Below are 19,041 nucleotides of genomic sequence, written 5' to 3' on the forward strand. Positions count from 1 at the left end.
TATGAGCATGGATGTTTCAAGTATTATCTACTGTTAGATGATTTTTTATCTCGTCATAATGCCCAGTCTGAAACATATGTGCCGCCACCTTGAATCTGTTAAAATCTCGTGAATGATCTTTGAAATATTGGCAATGTTCCTATCAGTTTTTCACCCCATTTATGAAGTTTTGTTATTTATACTGATTTTCAAGTTTACTGCACAATCAACGTGATTGTGCAAATGAATCTAATTGTCTATGAATTTTGAATTATTGCTATTTTAAATTTAGTTTTTTGGTGTAACTTAACCAGGTAGTTTGTATACTGTAAAGCCCTGACCGGAACGTTTCCTTGACAAAATATTATTTTTAAGTTGTGTCATACCTATAGGTAGTTCTAAGACTACTTTTGCCTTGGTAGAAATCTGAATAAATTTTTCAAGTGCCTTAAATTGCTCAGTCATTGTCGACTAAATTGTCATCTGTAATTCCTCTGTCCAGAGGAATTACCATTAAGACTAATATAAGTACTGCCTTCTGATGCAACTCAGATTTGCAGAGAACGTTATGTGAGATGGACTCACAATAGGAAGTAGAACAACAATCAAGTCCGACTTGCATTGACCCATCCGCGAATGTCTGGGATAGACGCTCGCGACAATGCAGATAAGGAATATATTTAATTTCTTCATATACAAGCTGTTCAATATTCTTGCTTGCATTTCAGTGCGGCACACTTGGTTCCAAACTATCAACACGCGTAGGAACTCTCAACGATGAGTGCATGGAAACTATCAGCGCGTGAATTTGAACTATCAACGTGCGTTGGAACTATAAACGTCTGTTGGAACTCCCAATATCCGTGGGGACTATCAACGTGTGTGGCACTGTCAACGTGCCAAGTAAGTATCAACATGCGTGAGAACTATCAACACGCGTTGGAACTATCAACGTATATGGGAACTATCAACACATTTGAGAACTATAAACATACGTGGGAACTGTCACGTGCGTAAACACTATCAACGTACGTGATACTGATACCTATCTATAAATGTACGTTATACCTATATATCAACGTGCTTGATGAATTATCACCGAGCATGTTGTCAACTTATCTCTATACAAGCATCTCTGCACTAGGGTAGTGTCCGTGTACATCTAATGTATCGGAACAAATGTGATGAAGCTGTGCTTGTGCTCTTGTGGCGTGTGCTCTCTTGTGATGTAAATGTTCACTTGCGATGTATATGTGAACTTGTGGTTGGTTATTCATTCACTTTGCAGGTAGGTCTCTGTTATGACCTCTGAAGCTGGAAATACTAACAATGGTAGATAAAACGAAAGATTCAAATATCGCTAAAAGCTAATATATTAATAAAAGGACGAGAATAAGACTTGACAAAGTCTTACAGTTTATTTGATAAAAGTATTGCAACTGGTTTTGACACAAGAGTTGAAAGTTCGACATTTATTGCCAATATTCAAACTTAAAATATCTATGAAACTTCATCCTATTAACTTCATTAATTGAAGTATCTTTAATCTGGAACTCAAGTAACTATATTGAGACATTCCCTGCCGCAGCCATAGGAACAACACTTCTGGTGGCGAGGACACTCGCTGTCACTGAAGCAGTTCCTGTCCGTGACTACACACGCCCCGAAGATGCCCCTGGTGTCGGGGCAAGAACCTAAGCAAATAATTTATCTTTTAAAACAAAGCTAACCGAGGACAATCTTCATGTATATCGAACTTATGGCCTTATGAAATTTAGAAGGTGCAGGGAACTTCTTAATATTTTCAACTAATAACGATATGAAAAATCAGACATCGGCAAATACCAGACTGCAGTTCGCAAAGCCGTTTAACATTCGACATTAAATTACGATTAAATAAAATACTTATCACAAAATTTGAAAATAAAATTAAAATTTAGGTTAAAAACTTTTGTCCTGCCAGAAATTACAAATTACAATTGTCTAACTCTGATATAGCCAACGCTTCTTAGGATTGTTCAAGCCATCGCACCATTGCGTATGAGAACTACGGATCCGATTGTCCTGTTAACCCGACAGGTAAACAATTATTGGTTAACTTCAATATTATTTCTACGGGTGACAAGTGATGCCAACATTCAATCAACATTTTAATGGGTGGGATAGTGTTTCAGCTTTAATTTTGTCCGTGACTAGAAACTTTATGTCACGAATAGATCAGTAAGACCTCCATTTCAAGATAATCTGAGACTATCACGATAAAAAAGAAAATTCGTGTCATTTTATTCGTGGCAAATATCATAGAAGTAATTCGTGGCAAATTCTTCTTATTTCTAAGGTAACAAACAAAACATTACTGATAGCACATTTCCAAATAAATTAATTGTGTAGCTGTTGAATTAACTGAAAGTGAGCCTCATACACACCTGGTCTTTCACTCAGCCGCCGGGCATCGCTTGTAGGTGACAAGATCAGAACCGCCAGCAGAACGCTTGTCAGTAGTCCGAATGCCTTCATGTTCATAATGCGGGCCTGCGGGCATAAATATTTATTGTATCGTCCAGAACTTGCTTAAAAAGTTTATACATCTTAATTTTCTGTAATTAAGAATTGTTTGTTAACATTGCGGTCTTTCGAGCCCTAGCAACGTATCTGTTCACCAGAAGCCATGCTATCTTAACTCGCTCAAATGCATGTAATGTGTGATTTTTTGTTTGATTAGTGGGTTTAGCTTCAGCCGTCAGTGATTGGCTGACGGGGATATGAATGAATTCTAAACTAATTTTGAAAGTACGACCCCTGGTAACTTTTAATTAGTGTCAGGTTTAACCGATGAAGGGCCCTGGAGCAGAGAAGACAGACAGACGCAATTAAGTTGCAATGATGGCGTCAACGTATTTTACGTTCTGTAAACAAATTACAGGACACTGGAAATCGTGGCAATTTCTTTTTCTTTGTAAGTTGGTAATCTCTCGATCATAACATATGAGTGAACATTTTTAATGTTAATTGTTCACAATGATAGGAAAATTTCTGCCGCCCTTGAAGGAGAAGTGGAAATTTCAGGTGAAACTGAAACGCATTTCACTAATGAAAGAAGGAAATTAGGAAGCCATGACTCACATTAATAAATTGGATTTAATGGAAATTCAAAAAAACACTGGATATATATCATGAATAAGCAATAAAAAATTCTTGAACTTGTAGACAGCTTTGAACATTTCCCTCAAGTTTCCACTCGTCATACTTGTGATTGACGCAGCCAGCAATTCCTGAACTTGGTAACGAAATAACCTCGCTTCGTGTCGACTGTTTGCTTTAAATATTAAACGTAGTCGCATTAAAAGCCATGATGCTTTTCTTTATTGCTTCAAACTCACCTTCGTTTCCTAGGTTCGTGTTACAAGCTTCCTTTGTTTACAGCTTGGCAAGCAGAGGCAAACTGTGGCGTCACCGCTGCTGGCAGAGCTTTTCTTTCTTTAGTTGGAATTTATGGGAGCCTCTGAAGACTTGTTCAATGCGGCCCCACGTCAGAACAGTTCAAGGAATTTGACTGAATTTTGTTTTAAGGTACAATATTGGGTGTCTTGAAAAAAAAAATCGAGATTTCTCAATGGTTGAAGGGTTGCAGAACGGGGCCACCAAAGTGGAGACCACACCGGGGCGGATAGCACCACTCCAGGGCAGAAAGCCCCACTCCAGGGCAGAAAGCCCCACTCCAGGGCAGAAAGCCCCACTCCAGGGCAGAAAGCCCCACTCCAGGAAGCCCCACTCCAGGGCAGCCAGCCCCACTCCAGGGCAGATAGCCCCACTGGCAGAGCTTAAATACCCCGGCGCCGGCTGACCTTGGAAAACTTTGATTATTCCAAGACTTCCGAGAAATTTTACTGCGACAAAACATCGTCTGAGAAATTTTCCTGCTACAAAGCCCCGGTCAAGTGACACTGTATCCATGCTGCGTAGCCAGGGACGATATATGCGCGCTACTAATACGTAAATACCAACGGACTTTACTAATAATTTTAAATAACGGATACGGTGGAAAAATTTTTGTGGTAAAATTTCGTAAATGATTTTACTGAGAAATTAATGAGATAAATTTTGGTTGGAGCTATATTTCTATTACCGGAGATGCAGATTAAATTTAAAGACATCCACAAGTGCATATGTGCAGCATTAAAGTGGAACAGCTTTGTGCGCCTTGTCACCAGCCAAGCATTGTTTGCAAACGTTCGATTTCTTTCGGGAACGTTTTCAAACGTTCAACAACATTAACAAACGTGCACTAGTGACTCCCTTGCACACACACAACCTTTCACAAGCTCTTGTCTTCTGGCAGTCTGGCTTAAAACTTTCTCATATCGAAATCCTGAAATCTTGAATCGCGATCCCAGTAGTCTATTGTTGAAGTTTTACCAAGTGAAGCAAGGTAATTGCAAAAGTTTAATCAAAATAAATTATTCACTCATAATGGTTGTTTAACTCTCTCTAGATATGCTGTTCACACTACACACGCAACCCTTTTAGCGTTCGATACTCTACACCGCCGGGATAGAAATTTAGGGTCGACGACGTTCGCGAACAGGATTCGCAAACCCTGTTCCTTGCGGGTATGTTTTTACACAAACGGGGTTTTATGGTTTGTTGTTATAAGAGATTATCCATAATTCTTGAGGGGTCTTATCTACAGACTTGATTTGATTACTCTCCAATAATTACAGATACCAAATTTTAAAATCTATAAGTAATTTTTTGCAATAAAGTATTGAATCGATTTAGATGCGACGCAAAAATGAATATCCAAAAGTGACACAAACACGGAACGTGTGTAGATCATATATATTCAAGCGATAATTTCTTCTCAGCTTCTCATATATTTGTTTTATCAGAAGAATCATCTCTCTCAGGAGTACATTATTTTCATCTCCATCATGAATATATTATTCCGTTTATTCGGTACGTGGGAATGGGAACGTGCTCGGCATCTCAAATATCCTTCTTCCTCGAGTAAAACTGATTATTCTACAGTTCTGGTCCCATATTTTAGGGCTTTGTTGTACTACATTTGTTTGTTTCAAGCGCAATTCACTCTCAGTATTATATGTTCATGTTTAAAAAATGCTGCTGGCTGACCAGTGATATTCTACGTATTATTTTCCCATATCAATGGTTGTAAAAGTGCATGCATTTGATGTGCACATTTGCTAAGCATGATTATTGATTTTGCGATTATGCTTAGTCTGTGAGTGCTTGTAGAAATGATTTAGCTTAGTACTGCACTGGCATCCGAACGATAGACACGTATCAGAACATGTACAATATTGGTTCTGGTAATTTATATTATAGCATAGTAGTGCTTAAACAATTTTTAGACATGTACTTATAAGAAAAATTTGAATGCTTTCTACCGAAGGTTAGCTGTCAAGAAAACATTAAGTTTGAATAAATATGAAAGACCAGCAAATATTTAGAAGTATTTATTTGGCCCCAAAATTACAATGATTGTGTCCAACTCTGTGATTAATTAGGTTTAGTTAAATTTAAAATTGAGCGTTTCTGTTCGAAATGAGGCATTCTGACGTTACTGAAATTTTCAGGTATGCGGCTTTTAACTTTTTGAAGTTCTAAATAAATTTTCTAAATGAAATACCGTCCATTTATGCTTGGGTTTTAAATTTTATTCTAATATTAAGCATTAAATTATTTAGTCAATTGAAACGGATTCGTAAATATGACGCTGACGACTGCGAAGAAGCTGGGCTCCAAACAATTTGGAGGAAAACCACGAATTTGTTTTCAATAAAAATATTTTAATATCATTTTAATCTATCATGATCAAATTATTAATTATCATTATTAATATTATAGGAAAAATATGATATTGGTTACATGATAATACGTCTGCGTGGTGGCCTCATCGAAGTATACAAATATACTCATGGTTTATGCAAGGTCCCATACGAATAACTTAATATGAAACAAGAACCACAACCTGGGGCCACGGCAATAAACTAAAATACCTGAGCAACACATCTAATAAACAACACTTCTCTTCGCTTCGTGTCACTGGGAGCGCAGCCGTGAACCACGAATTTTTTTATCACGTTTTTCTTAGCTCGCTTTCGTGTCCGTCTGTCTGTCTGTCTGTTTGTGATGATCAAATCTTGCAATCGATATTTCACCAACTTTCCCGCTAGCTAGCGCTCTGAAACTTTTAGGGAAGCTCAGCTCCCGATGACAATACAATCTGTCTCTTATACACATCTAGATGTGTATAAGAGACAGCCTGGAAACGTGCAACAAATTATTGATTATTGTATTGTTATCGGGAGCTGAGCTTCCCTAAAAGTTTCAGAGCGCTAGCTAATGGGAAAGTTGGTGAAATATCGATTGCAAGATTTGATCATCACAGACACGAAAGCGAGCTAAGAAAAACGTGGTAATAAAATACGATTTTTCAAGTGTACGAATATTTATTTCCCCCCACTGTATCAGCAATACACTTATCAAATATTCAATGAACCATCATATTCATCATATCAAGTAATCAACAAACAATTAAATACATATGCGCCCCACGTTTTTCGTTTTAGATGTTGTAAAATATTTTAACTGAAATACAAAAGACCAAGAGAATGAAAACAAACAGTAGCTGCCGAAAAATTATTTTCTACTTTTTAGTCCACATGAAAAACGTGGTCTTTAAAATTTTTTTTTATACATTTTATGTGCACCAATCAGCCCTGAATAGAACGCCTACGCAGCATACAATCAGCCGCGTATTAATCCTGCCGTCAGTTACCAGCCCATGACATCATTTTGTTTTAAATATCAAGAGCTTTACGCCACCATATTCTGAAGCGAATAGCCCAGTGTGTAATGAACGTCCACCACTGAACGTTACATTGAATCATCACTTCGTACCCTGGCTTTGGCTCAAACTGTAACCTGCTGACAACAAACTGCGTTCAATCAGCCTAGCTCGCCTGTGGAACTGCATGAATCCTTCCGTGCACCAGCTGACCGCGGATCGAACATAACTACCTACGCTTAGTTAAATTACGTAAATGTTAGCTCACAGCGTTGGGGTTAAAATTCAGATAGCATAGTTTGTTTCAAAACCTATCGTCCATGGAAAAGCTGTCGTTTGACCGTGGGATGATGGGGCGCATGCCGGAGGCCAGCTTTGCCAAACTTCACACTTAGTTCATATTCCTTTCCATAGGTAAGAACGCTAGAGTGCATAAAGGCCTATGAAGTCAAGTGCTCAAAGCCACAGCGCCGGATGTCCACAGCCACAAAATAAGGTTGCCAAAGGTAAACATGGCCATATGCACTGCATCTGGCCAACCTCTTCTGGCCTAACCTCTTCAGGCCTAACCTATACGAGCTGCAACCTTTCTCCACCCAAAACAAACCTGAGCGGACCTATAACCTAACCTCATTGGCTGCAAGAAGTTAGAAAGGCGGTTCAAGTGTGCTGGTTGAGCCAGTCATTGGCTGCAAGAAGGTTGTGAGCCGGGACAGCGTGGATAGATTAGGCCAGAAGAGGTTAGGCCGGAGTAGGTACAGCCGGATGAGGAACTGCCTGCTAATGAGCGAGCATGCTTAAGCATTAGCTGAAGACCTACGGCGCTATTATCTTTCGGCAGTGTGTTGCTTGTCTGGATTACGGAGTTCAAGCGTAGTCTGCGGCTTCTAGTTCTGAGGCTGAGTAAAGTTATTGCATGATGAAGCTAGGCATTGGCTCCAGGGCTTACTTAAGAGTAAAATTTGTAGCCTACGGCTGCGCCTCAGGGATGATTTGGTGCAGAGGATGAATACGGACGGGTTGCTAGCGGCCCACAAATTTACTGCAAGGCTCCGGCACGCTGTGTCAGATTGGTGCAGAATTTTTTCGCACCCTGGCAGACGATTCTGGGCCAAACTATTGCAGGCTGTTTTCCTGTAGATTGATTGGTCTACTTCAATGGATGTGATCTGTCTGGTGGCTTGCAGCCGATAATGTTACAGTCAAGAAGTGTTATGGGCTACGTTCTAGAGGGAAGGGATCATTGAAGTCCATGCGAAACACGGCAATAGTGGTATCCGACAGGTATCCCTCCTACGAAAGCTGCCATTCTAATAATCGCAGTCATAATCGGAGAAGTGCGGTGACTTGAAACTAACAGCGCAGCCAAAAGTTGGCCTGCTTCAGCACTGCTTGGCTGTTCAGACTTCAGGCCACAAATAAAAAGCGAGTCAAATGTGGCGCAGACTGCGCATGCGCAAGTTTTCACTTTGGGTTGCAGCTAGCAGTAAATGCTTTGGTGCAAATAATTCGGTAAATAAATCGCGGTAAATGATTTGGTGCAAAGCTGAAAAACTGGAAAAATTTCCACCCCCATGCGTGATTTTTTCCTGTTTAATAGGATTATTAAACTTTTTTAGGATTATACCCAGTGCTGTTGGAAATTCTATGTATATTTCGAAATTATTAAAACAATAGGACATAATCTATGAACCTAAATAAATGAATAACATAAATCTCTAGAGAATTATGTCCCTAATATTAGTGTTGTCACCCTCCCCACAGTCCATGGACGTGTCGACATTTCCCTGTGGTTGCCATCGTGTTCGTCGACGGTTCCATACGAAAAACGCAAGTAATGCACAACCGAACAGCTCATAAGTCCTGCAATTCTGTAGGATTTGTGTGAAGTATAGAACATTCAGTATTTATTAATTATAAGCCGCATTAGAAATTATTACAAATTTATACGATTTTTTGATTTTAATTTAAAAATACTTCCTATAAATTAAATGAAGTAGGTTAAAATATATTAGATCATTATTATTTGATAGCAAATGACGTAATCTACCCAATCCTATCCTCACCTAGTATCTTAACCTAACTTTACCTAATTTTCCGAAGATTTCGTTTAATCAAAAACGAAACTTTACAACAATCTGCAATAAATTATTTTGCTGTGTATTGGCTCTACTTATGTTCTGAATTTCATACAATTCCGTTCAAAATTTAAGGACTAACAAGCTGTTTGGTAGCGCATAAGTTTTGCGTTCGACCCACCGACGTGGGTCGAAAGACGGGCGAGCTCGCAGAAAAGTCGATTCAGTGTGTCTGTGATACTGGTACTTTTAGCGAGAACTTTCTCCCGGAAAATAGCGTTTCTTAGAATTCGGGAACTGGTTAACTCAGCCTATGTTTTGCTCGGCAGGTACCGTGCAAGGTTATCCAGGTGCGGTATTTAAACTCCGCCGGCTGGCACGACTCCAAGTGACTAATACTTGGGCTGACACGATAACCAAGTAGATCCTCTAACGATTAGTTGGTTCAAATTTATCAATGGAGGTATTTAAATAACACATATGACTGGATTAGAAGCGAAATAAATTCCTGAGCGAGTGCTGTGAGCAATAACAGTTCAACTCCAGACATGCCTGTTTTTAGTGAACAATTTTACGCACAATCACAGCCCCACATCGAAGCTCAATTCCGCCTTCTGCTGTCAGGAAACATATTAGTTAAGTTCAAAGGCGACTTATCGTATGCGACTTCATATATGACATCGTTCGTCCCATCATCGCATGAGACTTTATTTATGATGCAATTTTTTCGCATTATATATAAATTCTAGCAAAAATTCTAGCATGAATTTTAATCTTTAACTCATTTTCGTTGAAAATTATTCGCAAAATTCTCGTTCTTTCCTTCAACGGACGGCTCTAGTTTCTAAGATATTCAGAACCTCAAACAAAGTCGACGTTCTAAAATTTTTTTCCATTTTCTTTATGACAAATTTAATAACATTTTCCGCAGCTCACCATGAGGGCCATCGTCCTGTTTGCTGTAGTGTTTGTGATCCTCGTCTCGTCTCCAGAAGCAGAAGGAAGGAGGAATAAAGGTTTGTTTGCAGTAGGAGCGGCGCAAGAAAGTTTTTTTATTTATAGAAATATTTAATTATCATGATGTGAATTTTGTTGCTAGTCGGGAACATATTTTCCACGAAGAGGCTAGGTTCGTAATGAGTGACTTCAGTTCGCTAAATTTCATAATTTTTAAGACATATTTGCGTAGGATTTACGCGAATTATCTTAAATTTATTGTAATGTACGAAACAATTTTCCTACCTGCAAGTTTACATTTAATTGGAATTCCATAAGTAAATATTTTACAGATTCGCAGTTATCAAATTTGATTAATAAAAAAATATCATTGAACACTTCTTAATTAACTCTAAATAACCTAAAAGACAAGAAAAAAAATGGCTCCATGTACGGTTTAAAGTAAATTGCTAACGTCATTAATTCAATTGCTAACTTTAGTTTTCATTTAGATGAAATGTCAAACACTTTTGGAACTTGTGAAAAGTTTTGTCATAGAAACTATCTAGTAATTAGTTGTGTTGTACAATAGAATTTATCTATTTAACATGTTCGTACGTAAAATATAATTAATTATATTTTTTATCCGTACACACAACCTAGAGTTTATAATGTTACCTATACGAATGCCCTATTATCTGTTGGCAGCAGGCGTTCCAACATGGGAAGCGGGCGTTCCCTTTTTTAAACTAAATTTTTGAATAATTTTCAATTGATACGAGGTAATTCTTTGTTTTGTTTAAAGTCACAATAATGAGGAATGTATGATGTGAATTAGACGCCTATCGAGTTATTTAGTTTTTAACGAAAAACTATTTTGTAAAAAGTGTCAAAATGGGCTTGGGGCAAGGCGCCTTTGCCACAGTTGCATAATTTTTGTTTAAAAATGATAAAACAGCACTTTACAGTTCAAAATAAGAAAAATGTAATAAAAATATTATATTCATTCATTTATCAACAACTTAAAAATAATATCCTTAACATGAAAAAAATATATTCTGGGCTTAAAAAATCTATCACTGACGTGAAATAAATATATCCTTGCAATAAAAAATTCATCCTTGAGACTAGTAATCCTTGACTAGTAAAAATATATTTACTGGATCAGAAAAAAACTACGTTCCAGTTTCGTCTATATTCCAGATATTAAGTGCCTGGAATTCGTACCTAATCGTGATTTCAGCCAACACCATAAAAGCTCATCAACTTTTGGCTATATATATATAACTGGTGTTACAGAAATCAACTTTTGGCAAGGCAAGAGTCAATAACTCGTTACGGGGTCATAAATACACATAACTAGAAACTAAACCTGCTGTCTTGAGGCGGCAAATCAAAAAATCATGCAGTATGATGTGTAATTTGTAATTCAAAAAGCTAGTCATAGTTTTGAAGAGCTCATTGAGACAAATCTAATGATGTATAACACAAGACTTCACAGAGGATATTGAGCCCACCATGGGCGCTTTGCCCCGTGACACGCGTGGGCCCGTTGCCCCACTAGGCATAATTTCAATTTATATCGTGTCAACAGTTTATTTTGAAAGCTAATAGTCTAAACTTAAAATTATCCCTATAAATAATACTTTCAAAATATAATTCACAGTAATTTCAAAAGCTTCATTTACAGCAATCGAAAACAGTTTTATCTAGCAGTAAAAAAACTTTTATCTGGGCTGAAAGTTAATTGCCAGTAACTTATCAACGCAAACTCTTAGCAAAACGTAGAGCCACACAATTCAGCCAGAGAAAATGTCGACCGGCGGTGAGCGCACGGACCAATATCTGCCAAACCTAGCGGGAAACCCGCTATGGGCCCATGACCCACAATGGTCCCGTTGCCCCATGTTATCCTACGTGGAATTTAAGAGATTATGTCAGCATTAGTTCAACCTTATTAATTGTATTGGTTTTATGTGCATAATAATATATTAGGTTTGTACAGCCTAATTGTTTGAACTCCCACGAGGAAGTTGCACCAGCAACTCGGACTGCCCTCCCGACGAGCGCTGTTGCTATTAGTGACCATTGTTGCCAAGGTAACTCATGATAGACTCGAAAATAATCGGAAATTACTTACGAATACTTTAAAAATTACTTAATTGCGTCATACTGACACTGAGATTTACAAACAATTTTCTTTTTCCTGTGTGTAATTTAGCGGTCGACAATAACAAATCTAGTTTTCATCAGATGAGGCGATAGCGAATCTGAAGGTAATTACGTTCACATTCAAAAATAACTCGTAAAGCGAGAGTAAGTATGTATAATGCAATATATAAACATTTATTCGAGAGAGGCGATATATAATAAAATATTATTACATTAAAGGATATAGCCATCATGTTCTAGATATTCCGTGTACATCAGCTCATCTTGAGAAATGTTGGGATAATAGATATTACAATAAATGTACCGGGATAAATCCCAGCATTAGTGTTACTTTTTATTTTTTAGTATCCGCGTACAAAATTATCTGCGTTCCAGGTTGAGTGACTCGTAGTTAAAGCAAAATATCGTGAGTAATTTAATCGTGTCTTATTATTTGTTAGTGTTTTAAAAATATACTCTTAGCCAATTCTTTGTTACGTGATTCAGTGAACTTCTTAATAACAAACAGCAAATTGGTAGAATCTTTCAGTGGCCAGTAGCTCTAACCTGTCATATGCAGTATTACGACTTCAGATCGTAATACTGTATCAGAGTACTCTGATCGTATCAGAGTAGTAACTTTCCGATAACTTTGCATCATTTCATTTGTACGTCTAAATTTCACCTGATTTATCACTGATATGCGCAGGGATGTTTCAAATGTTATCTACTGTTAGATGATTTTTATCTCGTCATAATGCCCAGTCTGAAACATATGTGCCGCATCATTGAATCCGGTTAAAATCTCTTGAATGATCTTTGAAATATTGTCAATGTTCCAATCAGTTTTTCGCCCTGTTGATGACGTTATTTTCTTGCGACGTACTAGCCTTGACATTCCGAACTACCAATTGCGTCACCTTGAAAGTTCGGATGGTCTTAATTGTCACGCACACCAATGACCGGAAGTTGAGAGATGCTTCCCTTTATTGGCTTAAATAAGCAAGGCTTGGACTGGACGGATTGATAACTCAAAGACAAGATTAACTCAATGTATCTATGGATAAACAGCAATTAAAGGCAAAACAAATTAAAACGAACGATCTTACGGGGAAAATAAGTACCAAGCGAATTAACAAATCGCACACAAGAGCTATAACAAATCGAATGCGGGGAGAGAGAGCTAGAGCACGGAGGTTTTGAGAATAAACGCACAATCCTAAAACAGAAAACGAAAGTAAATACTTGCATATAACAATTCAATATGTTCACAATAATTATAGTATTTCACTAACTAATTCAAATCTCACCACTATTTTACGCAACAACTCACCTTGGCGCCTGAGTCAAAATCCTATAAGAGGAACCAATACGCACGTCGGGATCAGCAGCTTATCTGACGGCCACAACAAATTTAACGCCCACGTCAGAGCTGGTCGTGCTTAATCTTTGCGGTCTGAGAGTCAGTGGTGGGAAATTTACATAGTGATAACATAACATAACATAGCGATGTCGGCGCTAAAGTGTAGGCCTTATGTGGCCTGTCGTCGATTCTTGAACTTTTCGTGCCTTGTTCACAGAAGATCTAAAATCATGTCATTTGACCGGATCTTTTCATGACTGACGATAGTTTGAAGTAGCTACTAGACTTCCACCAGGTTCGATATGGTGCTAGGCATTTCAAATATGAACATATATTCTTTCATAGCTTTATCTAGTCTGTTCTTGAACGCGTTCATACTTGGAGCGCCTACGATGTAATCAGACAGGCTGTTCCACATGTCGGTGATTCGAAGCGAGAAGAAATGGTGTCGCGTGGGCAAATTTGCACAGTACTTCATTACAGTTATTTATACTGATTTTCTAGGTTACTGCACAATCAACGTGAGTGTGCAAAAGAATCTAATTGCCTATGAATTTTGAATTATTGCTATTTCAAATTTCTTTTTGTGTAAGTTAACCAGAGATTTTGTACTGTATAATCCTGACCGGGACGTTTCCTTGCCAAAATATTATTTTCATGTTGTGCCATACCTAGGTAGTTCTATAACTACTTTTGCCTAGGCAGAAATCTGAATAAATTCTTCAAATACCTTAAACTGCTCAGTCGTTACCGACTGATGATCAGAGAAATTACTATTAAGACTATTTTAAGTTCTGCCTTCTGATGCAACTCTGTTTTGCCGAGAACGTCATGTGAAGATGGCCTCACAATAAAAAGTAGAATAACGAAGTCTGACTTTTATTGACCCATCCGCGAGTGTCTGCGGGATAGACGCTCGCGACAATGCAGATAAGGAATATTTTTAATTTCTTCACATACAAGCTGTTCAATATTCTCGCTTCCATCTCTGTGCGGCACACTTGGTTTCAAACTATCAACACGAGCAGGATTTCTCAACGTGAGTGGGAATCATCAACGTGATGATCGAGTTGGAACTATCAACGCACTTGGGAACTATCAACATACGTTGGAACTGTCACCGTGCGTAATCACTATCAACGTACGTGATATTCATTAACGTGCTTGGTGAATTTTCAACGAGCATATTGTCAACTTGTCTCTATACAAGCACATCTGTACTAGGGTAGTGTCCGTGTACTTCTAATATATCTGATCACATGTGGTGAATCTGTGCTCTTGTGACGTATGTCCTCTTGTGATGTAAATGTTCACTTGTGATGTATGTATACACTTGTGGTTTGTTATTCATCCACTTTGCAGGTAGGTCCCTGTGATGACCTCTGAAGCTGGGAAGGCTATCAATTGTAGATTAATACGAAAGCGTCGATATCGCTAAAAGCCAATAAACTACGTAATAACAGGACGAGAATAATACTTGCCAACGTCTTTCAGTTTACTAGATAAAAGTCTTACGATGGGTTATGACACATGGGTTGAAAGTTCGACATTTATTGCCACCATTTAAAGTTAAAATTGATACGAAACTTCATCCTATAAACTTTATTGATTGAAGTATTTATAATCTTGAAGCTTGAACTCACCTAATTATATCAGTACAATACCAGTTGCGGTCATAGGGACAACACACTTGTTCCGTTGGACAATCGCTGTCATCGAAGCACGAGACTCCTTGATGCAGAAACGTAATGGTGGGGTTGGGGCAAGGACCTAAGTAAATCATTTATATTTTACAACAAAGCCAACAGAGGTCAATCTTAATGTATATCAAACTTATGGCCTTATAAAATTTGGAAGGTAGGGGGAACTTATTAAATTTCCATTTAATATCGATGAGAAAAATCAGACATCGGCAAATAGCAGACCACATTTTGCAAAGCCGTTTCACTTTCGACACTAAATTAGGACTAGACAAAATACTAATCACAAATTAAAATTAGAAGTTGGGTAAAAAACTTTTTCCTTGCAAGGCCTCTTCAAATTGCAATGGTCCAACTCTGATATAGCCAACGCTTCTTGGGATTGTTCAAACCCTGATCTCGCAACTGTATATAAAAACTAAGGACTGTCCGGTTAAGCAGGCAGGTCAACAATTAATAATTGGTTCAAGTTCAATACTATTCCTACGTGTGAAAAGTGATGCCAACATTTTTACCGATGGGATAGTGTTTCAGCTTTAATTTTGTCCGTGACTAAAAACTTTATGTCACGAATAGATCAGTTGGACCTCTATCTCAAGATAATCTGCGACTATCACGATAATAACGAAAATTCGTGTCTTCCTTCGTGGCAAATAACATGAAAGTAATTCGTGGCAAATTCTTCTTACATTAAGGTAACAAACAAAGCATCACTGATAGCACATATTCAAATAAATTATTCATCTAGCTGTTAAATTAACTGAAAGTGAGCCTCATACACACCTCTTAGCAGCCGGGCATCGCTTGCAGGTGACAAGATCAGAACCGCCAGCAGAAGGCTTGTCACTAGTCCGAATGCCTTCATGTTCATAATGCGGGTCTGCGGATATAAAATATTTATTGTATCGTTCAGAACATTACTCGGAAAGTTTGTACATTCTAAATTTCTGTAATTGAGAAATGTCTGATAACATTGCAGTCTTTCGAGCCCTAGCAACGTATCAGTTCACCCGAAGCTATGCTACATCTAAACTCGCCCAAGTACGAGTACATATAGCGGGTGATTTTTCGTTTGTGTGTGGTGGGTTAAGCTTCAGCCGTCAGTGATTGGCGGACGGAGATACGAATGAACTCTAAATTATTTTACATTCTTTAACTTCACTTCTTGTTGTTTGTTGGTTTGTCTGTCTGCTACAAATCTTATAATCGATATTTGACGCACTTCTACCTGTCCAATAGATCTGAAATTTTGCACACTTGCCTAAATTGGAGACAATGCATGATTCAATTGACAGAATAAATAATTTTGAAAATGAAAAAATTTTCTTTTTCAATATTAATAGAAATGCTAAAAAATTTTGTCTGCAACAAATCTTATAATCGATATTTAACACACTTCTTCCTGTCTAATAGATCTAAGATTTTGCACACTAGCGTAAAGTTGGAGACAATGCAAGATTCAATTGACGGAATAAATAAATTTGAACAATTTAAATTTTTTCATATTTAAAAATTAAATTCAAAAATTAATTTTTTAATATTTAATAATACAAATAGAAATTCATTGCAGATATTTAAAATTGGAGACACTAGATTTTTTAGAAGTGTTGTCTATAAAAAATAATTTTTAAACGCATTTTATTACAACACTACTCTTTAACTTCACTACTTGTTGTTTGTCTGTCTGCTACAAATCTTATAATCGATATTTAACACACTTCTACCTCTCCAATCGCTCTGAAATTTCGCACACTTGCGTAAAGTCGAGACAATGCATGAATCAATTGACTAAATGAATAACTTTTCATATTTAATTTTTTTATTAATTAATAAAATATATATATATATATATATATATATATATAAATAAAATTAAAAATTCATGAAACAGGTGTAACATCGGAGACACTGGCCTCTTTAGAAGTGTCGTCTTAAAAAAATTAATTTTTAAATGCGTATAATTATTTGTGTACGGTGTTTTATAAGGTTATTTTTTTAGTTTATTTGTTAGAGTATTTTATTACTGAATTTATTTGAAACTACGACCTCTGGTGACTTTTGATTAGTGTCAGGTTGTTGTTGGACCAAGGAAGACCGACAGAGGCAAGTGGCCATGATAGCGTCAACGTACTTTACGTTCTGTAAACAAATTACCGGACGCGGGAAATCCTGGCAATTTCTTTTTGTTTGTACGCTGGTAATCTCTCGATCATAACACATGAGTGAAGAATTTAAGTGTTAGCTGTTCGCAATGAAAGGAAAAACTTCTGCCATCATTGAAGAAGGGGAAACTTCAGGTGAAATTGAAACGCATGACATTTATTAAACAAGGAAATTAGGAAGCCATGATTCACATTAATAAATTTGGTTTTTAATGGAAATTCCTAAAAATCACTGGAAATAAACTATATATCATGGATAATCATTTAAAAATTCTTAAACTTGTAGACAGCTAAACATTTTCCTCAAGTTTCCACTCGTCATACTCGTGATTGAAGCAGCCAGCAATTTCTGAACTTGGTAACGATATTATACCTCGCTTCGTGTCGATTTGTATGCTCTAAATATTAAAAGCCGTTGCATTAAAAGTCATGATGCTTATCTTTATTGCTTTAAACTCACCTTCGTTTCCCAGGTTCGTGTTACAAGCTTCCTTTGTTTACAGCTTGGCAAGCAGAGGCAAACTGTGGCGTCACCGCTGCTGGCGGAGCTTTAATACCCCGGCGCTGGCTGACCTTGGTGCTTATAATATAATATAAGGTTATATAACATAATATAAGGCTTGGTGCTTATATACCTTGGTCCAGCTTATATCCAATGGATATAAGCTGGATGACACCGTTCCCCTCATTCGTGTGAAATCACGAATGAGGGGAAATGGAAAAAAATATAAGTCAGTACTCACTGCATCGAGTGACAGAGAGCGCATTTTCTCGTCGACGAAAACTTTAGGTCACGGACGGACAGACAGACAGACGGACATGGCGAGCACAATGGTGCATTTTTTCCATAAATGAGAAAATGCGCTAAAAACTCGCAAACGAAGGCATATCTAAAAAATGCTATCCTGCCTGGTGTTGAATGATTTGAACTGTGCTCCAAACCTCATTGATATTTTCCCTGCTGGTGGACTTGAAATCCAATCTATAAAAGTTTTTTTGTAAGTATAGAAGCATAAGCATCACAAACGTATATAACCCAAACCTCCCCATTGACTTGGCTGACTACTCTTATTATTTTAACCAGATCAGCCGCTAAATATGACAGAATATATAGATTTTCATGTTAACTGAATGACATAATTAAGATGCACTTAATTATGTCAAAGATCACCAAGATTGGAGTTATCGAAGGGGTTGCCATTAAGTTTGACACATAATCGTGGCAGTGAATTGTGGTTTGAAGCCAAGGTAGCTGCAAAAATTCTGTTATGTCTATAACTGACGATAGGCCAGACATGGAATAGTCTTAAATGCTGACATTATTATACTGTTACTTCAATAAACTGAAATCTTAGCTTCCGTCAGTTCACTTTTAAATATAAGGATGTCAATAAAGATCTCAATCATGATAAACTGATTCATATTATCTTGTCATATCACATAAACGTGTTTGAGAGATAAAAAAAAATATAGACATATCTCGAAATTTCGTAAGAAGCTCGAATAAATAATGGTATTTAAACCTTCTTATGATTTTTCAAATAAATTAGTGATATAGAGTGAACTAACACGCTTGAAGGTCTAAAAATATTTCCGTCAAAACGCACCGAGAATGAACAGCTGTTTCTTGGGAGCGCAGTCTTGCACCACCAATTTTGTGCCCCAATCAGCCCTGAATTACTAGTACATCAAGCATATTTCCCAGCCCTGAATTACTAGTACACCAAGCATATTTCCCAGCCCTGAATTACTAGTACACCAAGCATATTTCCGTAAGGCCACCAATCAGCAGCGTATTAATCCTGCCAACAGTAGCCAGCCCATGACGTCATATTGTTTTAAATATCAAGAGCTTTAAGCC

The 19,041-nt window shown here is 37.4% G+C and overlaps 1 protein-coding gene across 1 annotated transcript; it reads right to left on the reverse strand.

Moving 5' to 3' along the window:
- Positions 1–1,382: 1,382 nt before the first annotated feature.
- LOC108667957 (nawaprin) lies at positions 1,383–17,698 on the reverse strand. Its single transcript, XM_018155070.1, has 4 exons — positions 17,641–17,698; positions 15,802–15,898; positions 2,406–2,511; positions 1,383–1,673 (listed from the first exon to the last, which is right to left on the reverse strand). The coding sequence occupies exons 3-4, from the start codon at positions 2,500–2,502 to the stop codon at positions 1,534–1,536; spliced, it is 237 nt and encodes a 78-aa protein (XP_018010559.1). The 5' UTR covers positions 2,503–2,511; positions 15,802–15,898; positions 17,641–17,698; the 3' UTR covers positions 1,383–1,533.
- Between the last annotated feature and the right edge of the window lie 1,343 nt (positions 17,699–19,041).

This window comes from Hyalella azteca, unplaced genomic scaffold (assembly GCF_000764305.2).
Source record: "Hyalella azteca isolate HAZT.00-mixed unplaced genomic scaffold, Hazt_2.0.2 contig1933, whole genome shotgun sequence".
In the NCBI taxonomy this organism is placed as follows: domain Eukaryota; kingdom Metazoa; phylum Arthropoda; class Malacostraca; order Amphipoda; family Hyalellidae; genus Hyalella; species Hyalella azteca.

What these genes read in the sequence shown, in the direction of transcription:
- LOC108667957 (XM_018155070.1), bottom strand. Translation starts at nt 2,502, where the DNA reads ATGAACATGAAGGCATTCGGACTACTGACAAGCGTTCTGCTGGCGGTT. An exon ending in GCGGCTGAGTGAAAGACCAG is followed by an intron (nt 1,674 to 2,405) that starts GTGTGTATGAGG and finishes TTATTTGCTTAG; the next exon opens with GTTCTTGCCCCGACACCAGG.